Source organism: Amblyomma americanum, chromosome 1, assembly GCF_052857255.1.
Source record: "Amblyomma americanum isolate KBUSLIRL-KWMA chromosome 1, ASM5285725v1, whole genome shotgun sequence".
NCBI classification, from domain to species: Eukaryota; Metazoa; Arthropoda; class Arachnida; order Ixodida; family Ixodidae; genus Amblyomma; species Amblyomma americanum.
Window position 1 is genome coordinate 313,255,454 of NC_135497.1, and position 20,242 is coordinate 313,275,695.

Genomic DNA, 20,242 nt, shown 5'->3' on the forward strand with positions numbered 1-20,242 from the left:
GCGCTGGTACTGGTGGCGAGTGCGAGGTTAAAAAAAATCCAGCAGTCAGTTGCGGTGCATCTGAAATTTCAGCTGCTCTTATACATTTGCTCTATGGGCCATGTCGCAGTGCTGCGAAAAAGTGCGAACAATCAGGAATGTCCGAAAAATCAGGGTTTCGAATTTTCAGTCGGCGGCTACAGCGAAAGCTGCCTGGCAAGCCAGGACAAACGGAGCTCATCTCCGACCTTTGACGAGCCGGGCACGAGCTCCAACAAAGTGTCCTCCCACATCCGGTTTTAGTGTTCACGGGCATGAGCAGTCGAAGTCTAGCAGCTTCACGTTCCGTAGCGTGTACGGCTGGATTTTCCTTTTACCGACGCTTACACGCTCACGCTGCTGAGCACGCCAACAAGCGACAAGCGCTGCTATTTCCTTCACTGGCTGTCCAAGGAACTACCGGCTGGCCACCGCGCAGCAGCTCTATTATCATTATCCAGCTGTGACATCATATCAACCGCTGCACCGTCCGGGTTTAGCGCACGCACCTGTGTCAACCCCAAACCCCTGCTGCGCCGCTGTGATTCTATGCGCCGCCGCCACGCTGCTGCAGCCTGGAAGGGTTCCGTTCCAACATAGGAGGCCCCTGACACAACTGCCACCAGCTCTGACGCATTACTGCACCACACCATGACAAAGCACTATTACTGGCAAACATGCCATCGGTCAAAGGGCAACAGGCCTGTGCAGCACATTTCAGGTTGATTTCTCAGTGTACACTTGGAACCACGTGCCTATTCTAAAAAAATAAAAAATAAAGTGCACTGCCCTTTCAGAACACCTGCTTCAAGTCTTTCGTGTCAACTCTGACAAACTGTTTATTAAAGATTCTGTAAATTAGCAACACAAATCAAATAAAAGTTGCCATTTAATGTCTGCATAACTGTATATACGGCTTCATTGAAAGCAAGTGAAAAGGTGTCGTGGCTAATTGTTTGGATAACTTTTAACTTATTCATGAACACACGCTATAATAAAAATTCAGCTGCTCAGGCATGACAGCCATGAAAGCAGACATTTTTTACAAACTAAAGAAAGGTTAAACGAAACTACCAGAGCTGACATATAAGGCAAGAGAAACAAAATTAAGGCAGAAGAAAAGTGAGAACTGCTGAAAACACTTTATTTAGTAGTGCTCACTAGAAAGGAGAAGAGTCTAAGAGAGCACTCATCTCCATTAAAAAAGAAAATCTCTGAAAAGCATGCAAAATGTGCGGCTTTTGTTAAGTAGACAGGAAAATGTGGCACACTGTGTATGGTTTATACAAAATCCTTGTCTTATGGCACAATACAATGCCCTCATAAATAGTGACAATGGCAAAAGGAGGTCTCCTGTGTGAGATTGTTGTTTCAAACCAAGCAAAAGCAACGCACCTTGAACTGTTTCAAGATGAAGAAAACAAGAAAACATCAAAGTGAAATGCACCATTTGACACAATGTCTCTACTAGTAGGTGAAATGCCCTTCAACGAACCTGAGCAAGCACACAAGGAGACACTTAACTCACACCATAACCAATACAGTAAAAGATGTGATGAAAACTAAACAAATGCAAAATGTCAGATATTTACCGGATCGGACACCTTCTTCCGGACTTACAACAGTTTACCAAGAAACTGTTTACATCAAAGTTAAAAGAGGACTGGGGCCGTACTGCGTAACTTTTAATTTAATTTTACTTTCCTTTGGTCCACTGTCATTGGTACAGTACATCACAGCCTATGTCACAAGGAAGCCAAGACCAATGACAGAGAACCAAAAATAAAGAATAACAAAATGAAATGTTACAAAATATGGCCCCTGGAGTCTGACAGAGTCCAACTAGCCATGTTGCACAGTCCAGAACCTTCAAACCAGTAAAGAGAGCTGCTGGCTACTGTGACTTGTGCATCATGAACTAACATTTTTAAGAACTCCATTTAGCAGGAGATCCAATGACGCGAGACAAAAAATAAATATTTTAACTTCTGAAAAATTTGGCAGCAAAATGTCACCAGTTAGTCTGTTTGACTTTGTCAGACAATAAAAGTTTGGTTTACCCATATTTATAGCTAGAGCTGTTCCACTTCACTGGCACATTACAGTGTCACACATGCATACAGAGGGCACAGGGAACAATTGATAAATGCAAAAAAAAAACATTCCATTTCACAAGAAAAATCACGACATACTGTACAACTTCAACACAGAAGAGAAGGTCGAAAGAGCATTGTTAAAATGAGTACATGGAGGTGGTTAAGCAGCTTACAAACTACAACTTATTTATAAAAAAACAACAAACAAAAGACCTTGCATGCAAACAAAAATAGATGGATGAAGCCTCACTTTCAGAACATGGCTGTTGAACTCATTGTGGGTACTTGTCACATGGGCAGCACCTTCAAAGCTGCAATGAGTATTTTACACAGAGTACCCTGCACCTTTCACAACAGTGATGTAAAAAAAGAAAGTCAACAACACAAGTTGGAGAAGCATGACAGGTGCTTAGGAACCACATAAAATTTTATACAAAAAACAACTCTGCTCCATCCTCAGAAAGCTTGTGTATGAGATGAGGTCACCAGCTTATAGAGCCTGGTTGACCACAAAGAACACAGCATGATACTGACACTGATCTTTCACTGCCTGCATATGCAACAAAATGAGCAACGGTTGTACTTGTCGGCAGTGGTCTCACAGATGTGCGGGGCAAAATGAACTTGCCTCCAGTGTCCTGACAGAAGCAGCAAAGAGATCACCAAGAGAAAAGTTAACAAGGAGGCTTGAGGATTGAGGCAATAATGAAGAGCTTTTTCTTAACTGTTCTGTTTAACCCATCCTTCCTACCTTTACTAAAAAGAATTCAGTGTTGTCCTTAAAATCAAACCTGAATATAATGTGCTTTGCAGACACGTCTAGTAGGCAAGAAATCTATCACTCGGGCTTTGTGAAAGCTGCCTGCCTACTCTTGACACTACTCCAGGCCTTAGTGGACTAAGAGGGTCAATTACACAATTACAATAAAATAGCGATACTTAAAAAAGAATTAATATTAAATAACATAGAACACAAACTACTGACCCTCGGTGTATTCGTAGACTATTCAAAAGCCTTCGACAGGATGCACCAATAACTCTGATACAGAAGCTCTGTATATATATGGCGTCCGTGGCGTGCCGCTTAATCTATTTTCCAGCTACTTGACTGACCGCACTCAATCTGTTCACTTGGGTCACTATGGCTCGCAATTCAAATCAGTTAGTCATGGTATCCCTCAGGGGAGCATATTGGGGCCCCTGCCATTCGACACCTACATAAATGATTTGGTACAAATAGATAATGAGGCCGATTACATCATTTTTGCCGGTGACATAGTATATTTATTTCAGGAACGAATGCAGAATATTTAATACGTAGAGGAAACTAAGTACTGCCGAAACTGCATGCATGGTCAAGAAAAAATGCGTTGCTCATAAACACAGACAAATCTAAAGCCGTCACATTCAGAGCTAAAATATGTGTACCTTACGACTGACCTCACCTTAAATTAGGCATTAATATTAACGAATTCATGTTGTGGAACAATCATGTGGACGTGATAACCCCTAAGCTAGCTCGTGTTGTAGGAGTATTAAGAAAATTTCAGAGCACATTACCAACTAAGACAAAGATCGCAATATACCATGATTTGTTCAAGTCTTACATTAACTACTGTAATTTGGTGTGGGGAACCACAACATCTACTTGTAAAAATAAACTTCTGAAATTGCAGAAGGCTGCGATGAGAGCCATAGAGAATGTATCTTTTATGTCACACGTTAGCTCCCATTTCTTACCAGATCATGGAAATTGAAAAAATATATGAATTTCGCATTCTTAGGTCCTGTAAGTTCAGGTTAAACAAAACAATATGTTATTTAGAGACATCGCTAAATTACACGAAAATCCCACAAATTACACAACACAATGACGCAAACACTGGCATGTTCCACATCCGCGCATAAACTATGGCTTTAAAACACTTTACTATACTTTGCCATACACATTAAATAAATTTAAAGTTACACAACAAAATATTACCAGCTCTTTTTCTTTTAAACACATAAAAGAACTTTTTTCTAATGCACCTGTATATTTATTGCAAGAGTACCATTTTAAAGTGAACATATAATAATGTCTTGTATTGTTGTATTTGCACAATTTTTGCTGTACTGTACTGCTTCTGGCTGATTTTTGTTATCTGTTATCTTTTTAGTGTAATTTGTGTTTTCTGTCCTTCACTGCCGAGCATAGAAAAGGTGTGGGAGCTTTGTCAAGCTGCTCTTGAGCGGCTTTTACTCCCATAGACCTCGAACATGTATGTAAACATGCTTGTTTGAAATAAATTAAAATTCAATTCAAACAAATACCAGGGCACTGCTAAGCATAATATGTGGTATAGATATATCACTACACTCCCTCTTCAAGAAAGAAAGCTCCCACTGACAGGTTTACACTAGGGGTAGGGGTGGTCAAACTGGGTTCCACAGAACTCTTGGGTTCCTTGTGACCTTTGGGTTCTCCAAGCCCCTAAATGCACGGATGCGTGAACCTCCCATTTCCTTTTACTTACTTAATTTCGATGCTAATCATACTGTAATTGCTTATAGCAGACTGTTTCAGTATACATCCCGTCATTATTCACTGAATTTAGGTATTTTTTTGAGAAGCCATGCATCTTTGTGCTCTTTTTTTTTGCACGCATGTTAGGAACGAAGGAACGAAGCCAAAACGTGGGGTTCTTCAGCGCCATTTGAAGGCTGCTGGGGTTTCTCGTGGCTAAAACGATTGAGCCCCCATACTAGGGTACAGCACAAGACTGCTGCTCCAAAATCACAGGAAGAAAATTTACCATATGAACGCGTGTAAGGGCCGCACCTGTGTATGGGCAGCACCCTGTTTTCCAGAGGGAAATATTAGAAAAAAAATATCCCCGTAAGGGCCGCACCCAAACTTTCCACATGACCCACGTGGGAATAGCCTTTGAAATGCATGCGCTCTGGCCTCCGCGATCAGCTCCGGCTGCGAGCAATGGCGCCCTTGATCACAGAAGCGACACATACGCACAGGAGCTTCCAGGTGCCGCCCATGGATGGCACCAGAGGCTGTGGCTCATGATCATCATAGTCAACTTTTTCCTCCGCCGCGAGCTCCCACCAGCTCCCGCTATCCATATCGGCATCAGTATCACCAGCTCCAGCGTTTTGTGGCTGTCAAAGGCACAGGAGTTGTGGTTCATCATAGTTGTGGCTTTCACGTGCTGCCGCCGAGTATTGTAGTTTTAGCAGTTTTAGCACGATGGGCAAGCACTTTAATAGCTTCACGGCTAGGAGTCTGCTGTCGAACACGGCAATCATGCGGCGGGCAGGAAATTCGATGTGGCCGAGAAGCGCCCGACGATGGTGCAACCAAAAGGATGCATTGAGGAACACAAGCTGCAAAACGCGCACATTCAGAGGCAAGTCGCGCAAGTTTCCCGAACTGAAAGAAGAGCTGCTCAATGGCTACGCATTGACAACGGACGTGCTGCACGACTTCTTGTGGCATGAGCATGCACTAGAGCGACCAGAGCACAGCACCACCTCGGAGTCAGAATACACTGCGAGTGGCGATTGAACGCAGAATAAATGACGCTTATTTCCTGATTGGCCTGTTCTTGCTTTAAAAAAAAAAGTTTTTTTTTTTTTTTCGCAAATCGCGTGTATGGGCCGCACCAAGAAAATTGGCCCTCAAATCTGTAAAAAAAAGTGCGGCCCTTACACGCATTTATACGGTATACGCGTGAAGTAGCACGATAAATGAAACTAGTAAAGAGTACTTGACACAACACATTAATGCATTTTTGAATGATGCTTCTGCAGCAATCAAGACCTCAGATGTAAGTACAAAAGTACAAACTACAGGATATTCAGGAACTTAAACAACAGATTATGACTATCTACATTTACATGGCAAAAGGCAAGTTTACCTGATGAGCATGAAAAAACACATCCATGCACAGAAAAAGAAAAGAGTTCAACAAGCTAAATTCTGAAAGTATGAGGAGAACACTAGGACGTTCACGGGCCAGCTATGAAGACTCAGGAATGTGTGAATGTGACCCCCTTATCTCGGTGAGTAATACAGTAGCCAGTCTATCAAAACAACATCAGATAAAGTTGCAATAGACTGCAATGTTTTATGCGATGGTAATGGGTAGACAAACAATGGCATTCAAATAAAACTAGGGACACAAAACATAAGCTTATTTCATATGAGTTGTGGATGGCTCAGAAGAGGTAGGAACAAAGTAAACGGGATGCCACATTTTCCATGGTACCATGCATATAAGTGCATCAGCATAACTTTTTTTATAAAACAATTAACTGTAACTTTTCAATGCGTACAGCATACCTGCAACAATTAGGTAACTTCTAACTGAAGCAACATAAAGCTGATGAGACACTCTTTGAAAAATATTCATTTAGTGGTGAGAGTCAATCATGCCTCCAAATCAAAAGCGACAGCAGAAGAAGTCTACTAAAGAGTTAATTCAATCTCTTGCCTGCACTAAAATGAGTGCAGAATAAAATGTTTATGATTTCGGGTCTCAAAATGCGATAATTCACAAACAAGCTTGAGGGATCACTTTTGGCACTAACCAAAGGCTCTTAGTGTTGAAAGTGAGCAACAGCAACAGGATGCATACAGCAAGAGCATCTGTGGCACTTACACAAAGGCATTGTCAACACATGCAATGTTGCATAAGAGCACATATGTAAGCTGTCACAAGGCAGAGCTTTACATGGCACTTTATGGCACTTTCATCAACCCCCTCCTTACAAAGTAGCAAATGAAAAACTGCATAGGATTGAGAAAAATTAGGCCCAACAACAGCAGGGAATAATGCAGTAGTTTAGAAAACAAGCACAAGCATTTTTTTTTTCTTTTTAAACCAGAATGGCAATTCAATGCAGTTTTTATCCAATAACCTGTTTCTCTAAACTAGCTGGACCCATAATGTGGCAGCAATGAATTCTAAATCTTGCAATACTAGCAGGTATGGACTGCTTACCAACAAGAATGCATTGCTTCTTTGAAGCAAAGCAGTGACACATGCAAGAGTATAAGCAGCAGCAGTAGGCGACAGTGCACTAAAGGTATATGGGGGAAGCTGGAACATAGGCATGAAGCTGCTGTGCCCAGCTGAACTGTGGCACATTTGCACAACAGTTTCGTGCACGGGGACCTACAGACTAAAAATTTATACGTCCATATCAGGAACTGTACTCAGATACCTATACCAACCCCCTGGTAGCAACTGCATTTCATTTGTTTCTACACGGAACTGGACACTGAGCCACAGCAAGTTACAGGTGTTTGGGGTGATAGACACATCATCTTGCACTCCCTAAAACCAGGAGCAAAAGGACAAGATGCAATTGCCGTGCACACGACTATACTGAATGACGAAATTGCCAACAGAAAAGCAAAACAAAAGCAACGCCACAGTCATCCCAACTTGCACATTTTCATCGCTTCAGTCACCACACGAGGTCAAGGTAACCATTTTTGCTTTACGAGCCAACCATCCTGATATACTCTGAGCCTGAACTAATCCAGCATTATGATATTTAGTTTAAAAAAAGTTCATGCAAGTACATATTACTGCTGCACTTACTGTGTATTTCTGCTACCTCCAGACCTACCACCACAGAGTGGAGCCTGATAATAACAATATTTAAAAAAAAACAAGCCTTCATACTGAGAGAAAAATGTGAGACCTTTATAAGGCGGGATTAAAAAGATTCAGAGCATGTTTATGGCCGCATCAAATGCACAGTGCATTTGATGCGCATTTGATACTTAAGCATGAACCAAATGTGTCACTTTATTTCTTTTTAAAGTTAAATGTAACCCATAGTCTGTGTAGCCGCTTTCTAACGTTCCTATCTGCAAGATGAAGAAAACAAAAATGAAGATATCACATATCCCTCTTGCCAGTAAAACCAATATTTTGTCAATAATAATAAGCACCACAGCTAACACAATAAAATGACCTGTAAATATTTTCAAAACCTTTCAAAGTTCAACAAAAATGACTTCAGGCCATGAGAAAAAATATGGCAAACAAGTCTGCTTTCGCAGTAACTCACAGAATTAGAATAACATTAAGTACTGCATGGCAAACAGAAAAGAACATAATCAGATCAGGAACACATTTCTTTAACAAAGGTGCTTTTGACAACATCACAAAGCATTGTTCAAGTGATAGTGCAGGAATGCTGCTGCTATGACAGCTGCTGCCACTGCAGAGAAAATGCAGCACACAGCAAGCACTTCCTGGTGCTGGGGTTCAACGTCTATATTTCGCTGCTGCTACCTAAGCGAAAACATGCACGAAAGCTTTGTAGGAGCAGGAATGGGCCAGGTAACATTTCACATAACTGTTTTGCCACAAGAAGAAAATCTAATTTGGAGTGCTAATGCATATGTAGAGAGGCCAAGAACAGATCAAATGGCACTTTTGGAGAGCACCCTTCACAGTTATGTCACCGTGCAACTCCAGCTGAGGAGGAAGAAAGAAAGAAGAGGTCAGTTCCACCATGAGATTAGTACGAAAGACAGTTAAGAAAATAAAAAGAAGTAAGGGGCTTCAGTTCAATGACTGTGAGCATTCACATATGGATGAACCACCATGTATCCTCCTGAAAGTACTGCAAATCAAGAGGACTCAGTCTGCCATCGAGCGAGGGAACACATGAGCTAGTGGCGGGTGAAAAAAAAAAGCATTTCCCGAGTTCAAAACCTACAAGACCCAACAAGAATTGTTAGGCCTAAGGAATTTCAATGACAGGGTAAACAAGAACGGTGGGACTGATAAAGGAAAGTGCATCCGCAAGCCACCTTACAAGCATAGATACCATGCAGGACCTGCTCATCATTAGGAAGGCACCAGGCACACGTGGAGAAAGTTGGCGGTGCAGTGATAGCAAGTGCCCCCTCAGCTCTTGCCACTGGCACCAGCTCCAAGAAACTTGTGTAGGCTGGGCTCGCCTTCATCAATGGTGAGCCGACTGATGTCTGGGAGACGGCTCAGGGAAGTTTGGGAGCTGGGTAGAGGGGCACTGAACTGGCGCTGAAATAGGCCTGCACTGCTTATTGACAGGGGTGGCACAGGCCCTGACGACCAGGGTGGTGGTGATGCAGATGAGGTGCTGCTGCCCCCGTCTGCAAACACGGGCAGCTCCGGCAGGCTACCGGGCACAGTGGCCACACGGGCTGCTGGTGACCGACCCCCTCCTCGCATATCTTCATTCGTGGTTCCCTTCATGGCACCCGAGAAACTCAGGTCGTCCAGCTGCAGCAGTTCGTAACACCCAGTTACTCCCGTCTGCTAGAAATGTGCACAGCAGTTAAGCCTCCATCACTCTCCATTATTCTTTTTGATCACAACCATGCGAAAACTGTACGTGCCCAGCATTTCTCCAACCTTCCCCCTCTTTCTCTACTCTTCCTGACATGAACACTTTTGCTTCTTTCACTAAAACAGGCCTTAACCTTTTCAGATGCCACTCACCATTTCTATAAATTCTTTTTTTCTCATAAATAGTCAACAGAGAACAAAAGAAAGCTATTTACCTTGTTCTGAAATGAGATACCTCTACCACTTATTTTCTAGAAGTGTGTACACAATCATGTACAAAGCGCTTCAGTGGTCGTAGATTTGTGATACAGGGGAGTATAGTATAAAACCTGTATTTATTTGATGCCACTATATTCTTATTGCCCTTTACGCCAACTGGCTAAACTGAGTGATAACGAGGACATGTGGCGTGCCTTAACCCAATGACTAAAAGCGAAAAGGATCATTAGAATAATATCGCTAATTATCCTGACCATGGTTTTGATGACAGAATAGGTGAAGAACAGTAACTTGTTCACTTGTTCAATCAGGCAGCACAATCCCCCCAACGAAACGATCGAATTCCCTTTGAAAATATTAGTCTACGGGAAGTAGCCCACAGTTTTTACGATATACCAGCACCGGGCTGCAGCACACATGGCTTCCCTATCAATGGACTGGATAGTAGCGATGGATAGTGTCGATGGACAAGAGGTTTCAATTCCCTTAGCACTGTCTTACTTTGTGATGCGGAAGCATTGTCCTGAAATACACCTCTTCCTTCACTTCTTCACTCACATGTTAAAAGGTCGCTGAAGTGCAATAGTCATGTTCCATTAATTCGTTGACTTTGTCTCCAGAGTAAACGTACGGGATGGTTCCCTATCGCGTTTAAAATTGATCTTGCGCATACTTTCCTACCCGCTGCGGTGGCTCAGTGGTTAGGGCGCTTGGCTACTGATCTGGAGTTTCCGGGACCGAACCCGACCGCAGCAGTTGCGTTTCCACGGAGGCGAAACGCTAAGGCTGTGGGATGTCAGTGCACGTTAAAGATCCCCAGGTGGTCGAAATTATTCCGGAGCACTCCACTACCGCACCTCTCTCTTTCTTTCTTCTTTCACTCCCTCCTTTATCCCTTCCCTTACAGCTCAGTTCAGGTGCCCCCTGAGATGCCAGACAGGTACTGGACCATTTCCTTTCCCCAAAAACCATTTTCATTTCATTTTTTCATACTTTCCTTTGGCACCCTACATTTTTTTTTAATAAAAATGCAGGCAAGAAGGTATTCTGGACAAAAATGCCTCACAACTCACAAGTACACATATGCACCACTGATCACAGCTAGATGCCCACTGGCAAAAAGCATACTGTTCCCTTCCATCAAGGTGCAATGCAGCGTACATGTTTATGTACATTCAGAAATTGTGGTGGTGAAAGATTACCAATCACAGTTAATCACTGCTACTTGCCGAATTATAGGTAATGTGAGAATTTTTCAATCAAATAAAAACTTTTCTGAAGCTGTACTTCAAGCCATATGCGTAAAATAAAATGGTAATATCAGCCTTCACGCCAATGTTGAAGCACATGCAGCTAAGTTCACATTTATGTGAAATGTTATTTATTGAAATGGCTACATAATGTAAAAAAAAAACAGTTATACAGTATGAATGTTTCTGCATTTGTATGCAAGAAAGAAATCAGTGTTAGGTTTAGCAGATTCTCAAAAAAAGCTGACTTTGTAATGCACACAACTGTATAAACAGCACCTTAAAGCGATAAGAGTACACTTTAAATGACTTACTTTAGAGAAGATTGCATACTACAGCAGAGAGCTGGCATTAAGTAGCAATGAAAATATGAACTGAAACTGAGCACAAGTGATCGCCAGGCAACATGGAATTGCATGGACAATTTTATTTGCTGATATGCTAGAAGATCTCAAAACATAGTTCACAAAATTTTTTCTACTGTATTAGGGCTTTTAGTGATGCAGCATTGGCAAAATTACAGGCAACTTCTTTTTACTTCCATTCACCACCATTCTCTTTAAATTAATGCTTACCCTCACTTGCATTTTTAAGCTGACTGCTGCAAGCTCTGCGAGATGATGTGCAACCACAAAGCAAGTTCAAGTAAGCGCTTGTCAACTGCTCACTCTGCACCACAGCCTGCTCACCCATGACAGCTGCCTTCATCCCCCTAAACATGACACTTCTCCAACAACAAAATGCTGCATGCATCTGAATGCTTTGAGTCAATGTAGTACATTACAAAGCTAATGCTAAGCTGATAGCAGTACTCTCGTAAGATCCTTGTCCCTTCCTAATAAAACAATCGGCAATGAGATAAGCATATGTGGAATTTCGATACGCTGCTATGGAGAAACTTGTGCCATTTTTCACATTGTCGCATGTTAGCAATGTCTATGGAAGCTATGATACAGTCAAACCCACTTATAACAATGCCAGTTATAATAATATATCGGCTACAACAATGGTCAGTCGTGGCACCGTCAGCATTACCACGCGTTCTATGGTAAAAATAAACCGCTTACAGCAATGTTGTCATAGCACATTATCGGTTATAACAATTAAATCTGGTCATTGAGTGCCATCCATAAAAGAAACAAAAACATAGAAACGCTACAACCACACTAGCAAACCACGCTGACAGCACAAAAGCGCACACGTGTGGAGCTGACTGACGGACCGAGCCCGCGCAGCGACGGCTTGATAGCGAAAGAACCCATGACACGCACTCGGAGCGCTCGGAGACACCACCACAGGGTGCACCGAGGATGCTTGCTTGTCGCGGCAACGCAGGTGGGAGAAGCAACGGATGCATTCCCCTGTGCAAAAGGCCCACACAGAGAAAGTAGGGAGCATGGATGCATGGTAGGGGGCCTTGGTGGAGCAGTCCATTATTATCGTTTCTAAGGGGCGCGCCACTCACAAAAAGAAAACGCACCAACGCGTTTTTCTTTGTTTTTGCATTCTGAGCTATAGCTGGCACCAGCAGCGCATGCGTTGTCCCATCTTCCCCTGTTCTTCACTAACTTGGCCACTGTCCCTGCTTTGCAGATCTCACGTGCCCCAAGGGCAGGCGTCACTGCGTCAGGCGAACCGCTGCGTTGCTGCAATGGCCAAGCGCACCATGCGTACTCCCAATCAGTCGGTGCGGTGCACACGCGTTGCCAGCGCGGTTTTTCTCTTTTCAGCTGTCGCCGCACCCTTGGCTCTGCATGCTCCTTAGATTTCTCATAAGAATTTTTTCTGGAAAGCAGGGTTGATGCCAGTGATAAGGAGGTGCGCGAAGCTCCTGCCGGTGCAGTGATGACAGTGCTTTGGTCATCGGTGAACGATGACGAATGCAGCGTGTCGAGTCGAAGAATTCTTGCATGCTGACGATGCAGCCATGACAAACTTAGACCTCACCAAGGAGACGATCATGGCAGCTGTCACCGGCGCGGACAGCAATGAACAGGAACCTTTGTAAGTTGTAATACAATAGTAAAAGCTCGTAATTCGGCCTACATTAATTCGGAAATCCATATAATTCGAACTGCCAGCACAGCCCTCGCCAAAGCCCATGTAAGTCTATGGCATCGTATGCTCGCTAATTTGGACCTTACGAGTCTCGCACCAGTTAATTCGGATGGGCTCCCGAACAGAGGCTGCATCCTGTTCAAACTTGAATTCTATGCTGCAGAGTCATCCGTGAACCTGGGACATGCGTACAACGCCAGGCATGACGACACACGCACGGCTCTGTCTCTAAATGAGTCAGACCGCGTAGTTTCGGTTTCGCTTTTCTGAGCTTCAGGCAAGGCCAAAGCAGCTAGCTAACCAACCCACCATGCCTTGTTGCGTGCCTTGCTGCATGCCTTGCTGCACGCCATGCTGCGTGCCATGCTGCGCGCCGTTTCGGGTGCCGATTATCACGATCGCATTCATCCGTATGGTTCTGTCTCCGGTTCTTCCAGTGTGCCGAAATTGTGCGCTCGTCCCGTGCTGTTCGCCGTTTGTGCAGTGAAGCCTCCTCACACACGACACCGCCACTTGTGAAGGGTGTGACACAGTAGCAGTGGAGCTCCAGCGCTTTCGCGTTGCACCGTGAACACTGTCGGAAATGCTCTTACTACCTTTGAGCAGTTCTGCTTCGACACTCTCATGAGTATGCATGCAATAAAGCATTTATAAAAATGAAAAAAAAAAAAATCATCGCACCATTCTCATCTTAAAAGCAAGCAATCATTATCCAGTCTTTCATCAAATATTCAGTGATGCAACTGGTTCTTGTTGTTAAACTTTCAGGACCATTCGATAATTTGAACATTTTTCTGGTCCCCTGAAGTTAGAATTAATGAGCTTCTACAGGCATTAGAACAATCAAACCCCTCTGGATCTTTCTTGTCAATAAATGCTGAAAAAGTTTGTCACCTTTTTTTTTTTTTTCGACACAACCCGGCTATAACAATTATTGTTTATAACAATGGTATTTCTATGGCACTTGAATATTGTTATAAGTGGGCTTGACTATATTTGGCCATGATCATCATGGCCATGTTTTTGAATTACAGCATGTATTGATTTGAGACGTTCAAAGACCTACAGGGGTCCTTTAACAACACTCTCAAGAATCAGACAAAGCTAATACATTCATCAACTAGATACTACCATCTTCTACAGCCATGGCCACTGATACTAAAGGCAGTGATTTGGCCGCTACGAAATATTATTCTCTGATCTAAAAACTATAGTAAAAGCCAAAACTAAGAGCATAGTATTTATGACAGGGCTATAAAAGAAAAAAAAAAAGGTGGGGGGGGAAAGGGGGGGGGGGGTGTAACATATGCAGGCAAGAGTTGAAAGCTTTACCTATAGTGGACAAAGAATTGAAGTGAAATGCAGCATAACTGTGACATTACTGCACCACATACAGTTTAACCTCTTCAAGAAAAACACTATTAAAAGGACAGTGAGGACAACCCCATCCAACTTATGCGGCTCTGTGGTTATGCTGTGAATCTGTGGTTTTTTCTGGCACCTGCCACATAGTGGGGAATGCATCTGTTGCTGAGAAAAATGGATATAAAAACTTTTGCACCACTTGATTCAAACTTGCAATGTCAAGACCAGAAAAAACTCCATGATCAACCTCTGGAAGTGAATTGCGGTGTAACTAACCTCAGGGATCCACGCGTAAAATGTTGTCATCACGCACTGCAGTTTGCCTGCAAATACAGTCGGTGGTGCAGATGCATGTATTCCAATTTTTTCTTTACCTTTTCTAGCTTATAAAACCTCCGTTTTCAGTAAAGGTAGTATATATGTAATTATAACACAGTAATCTGTTGATACATGCCAAACTGAATTCATTCTTAGTGGCCCTTTAAGCAGCACTCTCTAATAAGCTGAACAGTCCAGGCACTGTTGTTTCCCATAGATAAAATGCAAAAAAAACAAAACAAATACGAACCACTCAATGTGCACAAAAAAAGTGGTACACCGCAGCTGGGTGAAACCAACGACATATTGCTTGCAGTCGTGTGGTGCAACTTGGGAGTATTTTATAAATTTCACCTCACTAGCTACAGGAATAAGTATGTAAAATGTTTTATATTCATTTTAGGGCAAAGCACATTTCAATAAGCTGTAGAACAGGTTCAAAAACAGCCGATCCAGTTTTTTGTAGCAACACACCTCCTGGGTGGTCCTTCTTTCTGGCATTTAAAGAAAATCTGCGAACTATGAAAAAAAAAAGAACACGTTCTTGCTCTCGCGCTACCATATCGTAGTGCTCTCAGCCGTGGATACGGCTTCTGAACAAACAAAGCATTCTGACCGTATCAGTGAGCAGCTGCCACCATTGTCAGTGTCAGCCTGAAACTGTCAGCATCAGGCAGCTTTCATGCTCTTCCTATGCTATTGTTGCCTTCTATGCTCTATGCTATTGTTGCATATACAGATATTCTTACAGCTTGGAAAGAGCAGTGAAATATGGGCTTGCATGTGACATATATAATTGCACTCCTTCTCAACACTTCCTTGCAGCACCATAGAAGCTACATAGCTCCTGAACCAATCAGGAGAGAGCGCAGAGTTTAAAGGTACTCCTGCACACCTCGTTGTCATCTTGTCTGCTTGCAGTGTTCGCAGAAATGCCACAAGTGAAAATAGGTACAAAACAATGCTGTCTACACAAACCACAAAGAAGCACCCAAGCAACATTAGCATGACAGTGGCGGTTTTCTAATAGGAGCATTTACCACGCTGAGATTTACCATTCAGCGCACATCAGAAGCTGCAATCAAGGGCACAAATCCACAGTGGGTCAAAAGCAGCGATTTGGCATGGAAGCTTGAATGGTATGGTCGCATTTGTCAGTAAATTACATAGCTGTTTTGTGCCTTGCTACAGCAGAAATAAGCAAACTGTACGACTCACGTGTTAAAGCCAGCCTTTGAAAGGAGCCCCATGAAATCCTAAGCGAGAATGACAGCAGATGCCGTTTTTGCAAAAGCTGGAGCACTACCCTTCCACACTCCTCGCTCTGCTGAGAGAACTTACTTGCCATTTTAATTAAAATGTGCAAAATTTTGCTCTGACGATGCCTAAACACTTAAGCTGAACACACTATAAAAAACATATATTGCGAGAGCATTTAGGAGCTTGTGTCACAGAAAATCCGGCGTCATCAGCGTCGTTGACTGTGAACGAAAAACTCCCCAGAGAAGCAACCTAGGAGGCAGGTGGGCCACCTAGGCCACTTAACCTTGTGGCGTCATCACAACCTGCCCACCGGACTGTGAGAAAACTGTGCACCGTGGCAGGTGGCAGTGACATTAATGACTGGTCGAAAGAGGTTGCTCGGGAAGAGCAACCTGGGTTGCATAGGCCCCACCGGTGGCAGCACCTGCCATCGCAGGGCAGTGGCGCATCACTTAACTGCCTCACCACTGCATCAGGAGTGGTATGAGGACTCCCAGGGATCTATGGATGTTAAGTAGAGAATCCTATTCAGCATATATGGGTATGAACCCATCAAAGCTATCACATTGTACCTTTAAAGTGGACCTTTAGCGTCCCTACCAGTATTTCTTTTATGGCACTGTTTACTGGGGCATAGAGAAGAAGATAAGAGAACTATTTTTTAATGTCCCCACTCTTGAATGAGAAGGCATCTGAAAAATTTATGCCAAACTGCATAAAAATTCTTTCTCTTAATATACAACAGAAGCCTACCAACATCACTAATTATTCCTCCTGTAGATAAAGTCATTCTGCAATCAAGGAGGAGGCTTTTATATTGGCACTATATTCCGCAGTGCAAGAATGCAGCCTTTGCGCACTTTAAAACTTTGACAGCGCTGCGAAAAACTACTCAGATGGAGTATAGGCACATTCTGCTCTATATACACAAAAAGCATTCATTTAGGAACATTTGGGCTGTAAGTAGACTTTAGCAAATAACTGTGCAAATACTCCTCTTGAATTACAAAACAAATTTTCTAGACAAGGCTAAAAACCATAGCAATTGAATGGCTAACTCAGGTTCCGTGCAAGATTAGTACAAAAAATTAATAATAAATAAAAACCATCTGGAGTGCTTAATGGAGGTTTCAGTGTATACTCCCCCTAATTTGTGCTTGTGGCAGTCCTGATTGCAAGTGTATGTACACTTCTGTGCATTTTTAAGTTTTGAGTATTTCAAACTAAGCTGTTAAGGTTATTCTGATACACTAACCTTCTGATGAACTGAACAAATTTATAAGGTCCTGTTATACAACCTTTGTCTGTAAAGTTTCAAGACTTATTTTCTTCTCTAGAAATGATTCCCCAAAACAAAGGTTAGTGCAGATGTGTAGCGCCATCTTTTCGGCAGCCGCCAGATGGCACTACATGTAGAAAAATACATTGTCACTAGTTATCTGCGCATTCTACTGTGAGTGAATGTGGAGAGATGGACGTCCACCTCAAACAGCGTGTAAACATAAAATTCTGTGTGAAGCTTGGCAAGAGAGCCACACAGACGTATGAGCTCCTTCGTGACACTTACAGCAACGAGGCATTATCGCGGGCGCGAGTTTTCGAATGGCAGAGGAAGTTCGTTTCGGGGAGAACGTCGGTGGAAGACGACACAAGGAAGAGGCACCCTTCAACCTCACGGAATGAAAACAACGTGGCTCGGATCAGGGAAATCGTACAGCAAGACCGCACCATTACAGTCCGCATGCTATCATATGCTCTCGACATTAGTAAGACAACATGCCAGCAAATTTTGCGTGAGAACTTGGGAAAACGAAAATTGAATGCCAGACTTGTGCAGCACTCGCTCACACAGGACCAGATGGACATGCGGGCATCAGTGAGCACTGATTTGCTCTCCGAGGCAGAGAAGAATGCTGCATTCGTTGACAGCATCATCGCTGAAGACGAAACATGGTGTTTTCAATACGATCCTCAAACAAAGAGGCAGAGCGCCGAATGGCGGTTCACAAGCTCTCCAGCGTTGAGAAAGGTACCACGACAGAAGACCAAAACAAAGACGATGCTGATAGTTTTTTTCGATGCCAGAGGTGTCATACACCACGAGGTTCGTCCCACAAGGGCAGTCGGTGAATCAGGAGTTTTATATCCGCGTGCTCCAACACATGCGTGATGCACTGCGACGCCGTCGCCCTGACTTATGGGGATCTGGACAATAGAGCCTTCTCCATGATAACGTAAGGCTGCACACTGCTCTCAGAGTGACAAAATTTCTTGCCAAGCACAGCATTACTGTACTTCCCCATCCGCCATACTCGCCTGACCTCTCCTCATGCGATTTTTTCCTGTTTCCTTGTGTGATGAGAGCCCTAAAAGGTCGCTGGATGGGGAGCGTGGAGGCCATTCAAGACGCCATGACAAAGGAGATGACAGCCCTGCCAAAAGAAGCGTTTTCCAACTGTTTCCAAGACCTCAAGAAGCCTTAGAAGCTGTCTATAGACTGCAAGGAAGACTATTTCGAAGGGGTGCTGCACAAATTATTTCAATGTTAAACGCATTTTTTATAATGGACTCAGCCTCGGAACTTTACGGACAAAGGTTGTATTTGTCCCAAATGGGCATCAAATGTGTTCCTCACATGAAGTCGTTTCTTTGTTTCTCGGGCTTTCCCCTCCTCTCGGCAATTCCAAGATGCTGGAAGGCAAAGCATTAGCACAGCACTAGCACAGCGCTAGCACAGCACCAGCTCATGCCCAGGGCTGAGCCTGTGCTCATGCATTCACCAATGCTGCACGAGAAATGCTCCCGATGCTTAGCGAATCATGTGTAAATGTATTTTTTTCCCCATCTTTTTCTAGCTAACATGTTCCTGAATGCACCCCCTACCCTCCCTCCTATGTAAGGAAAGCAACCAATGGCAGCATTCTGTACTAATGAAGCAGTGTGTGGAATGAGAAGTGCAGATTGAAAGAAGTGTGAGAAACAGCAGAGATGGGGATTTCAGAGCTGTTTTGAAAAGAATCTACATTATTTATTATACACTGATGCACAAGCTCTGTTCACTGGTCAGCTCTTCTATAATGCATCTAAAAATCAGCCCAAGGGCAGAGTTGCTGCTCGCGCAACAGTCCTGCCTTTTGGCACCACCCTTTCAGAGTTTGAACAACAGCACACATACAAGGACACAGAGAGAAAAGACAACATGAGCACTAACTCAAATCTGAATATTTCGCATATCCTTGCAGTATGACCGGTAGATGGTATGAACTCGCCAAAAAGCAGTCATTCTCTGACAATAATAGCATGTTCTGGATGAAAAAAAAAGGGTAGGGTTTTAACGTAGTTAAACCGAGTAGGACGAGCGAAAGCCATTGAAGCAACACTGCCTCAAAGGCAACCGTATGCAAAATCTTATCGACAGCTGCGAGCGGGGAGTGTGGGGGAGTGCCGGTTTCGCACGTTGACGGAGCAGCTGCGCAAGGCCTCCGCCTCTGGCGCTCTACCTAAAGCCAATGGTTGAGGCTTCATACATACCTTGGGTTTTTCAGCTTTGCTAGTGAAGTAGTGCGTTTGCGCTAAAATGGTTATTCTGCATTTAGAATGCCAAAGGACATCAGATTGCTTTTGCCTGTGTGTGCTTGTTTGAGCTCTAAAAGAAAACGACAACAAATAACTGGCCCGACAGACAGTGCTTGTGGCATCAGCATGGATGTTCAACTCACCCGTAACTGGAGGCTGCTTGTGGTGATGGAAGGGGACGAATTAGCCGTTGAAGCAGCAGTTGGCTGCTGGTGCGGAGGAGTTGCTGGTGGGGGGCTTCCACCAACTCCCACTGATCCCGACATCCAGGCCAGGCTCCCCAGCTCAAAGGGCTCTCCGACAGGGGGCACGGGAGAAGGTGTCTTCCCCACAGGCTGTGCCCCAGACAGCAGGTCCAAGAAACGCGGTGGCGGTCCAATCTGTACAACAACACCCTGTTTTTCACACTCCCTCAGAAGAAAAAAGAGAGAGTGTAGCACTGACAAAGCATAATACTCCATGAAATATTGTACTCACATGAATGTGTTTCTTGCAGGAAAAAAAATCTGCACCAAAAATTACAGGAAACACAAAGAGACAGAATCTTTGTTTGCATGTTTTCTTCTTTCAAATGATGTGTTAGACATTAATATACATGGATTGCTGTGTGAAATTCGCCTACAACCACTAAATAAATTATAAATTAATTTCTTTTTGACACAGTTCCAGTTTCATGAACCGAACAATGACCGCAACATGCAATTGACCTTAAGGTCACGCGAGGCAGAGA

At 43.4% G+C, this 20,242-nt stretch overlaps 1 protein-coding gene across 2 annotated transcripts in view; it reads right to left on the reverse strand.

Moving 5' to 3' along the window:
* Positions 1-1,136: 1,136 nt before the first annotated feature.
* LOC144115356 (carboxyl-terminal PDZ ligand of neuronal nitric oxide synthase protein-like) overlaps positions 1,137-20,242 on the reverse strand; it is a 58,074-nt gene continuing 38,968 nt past the window's right edge. The window contains exons 10-11 of one of the 2 annotated variants that reach the window (XM_077649709.1): positions 19,656-19,892; positions 1,137-9,397 (exon numbers count right to left, since the gene is read on the reverse strand). In XM_077649709.1, the coding sequence (XP_077505835.1) occupies positions 9,041-9,397; positions 19,656-19,892 (594 nt within the window). In that variant the 3' untranslated portion in view covers positions 1,137-9,040. The remainder of the gene's footprint in view (positions 9,398-19,655; positions 19,893-20,242) is intronic. The other variant, XM_077649710.1, reaches the window with a different exon arrangement.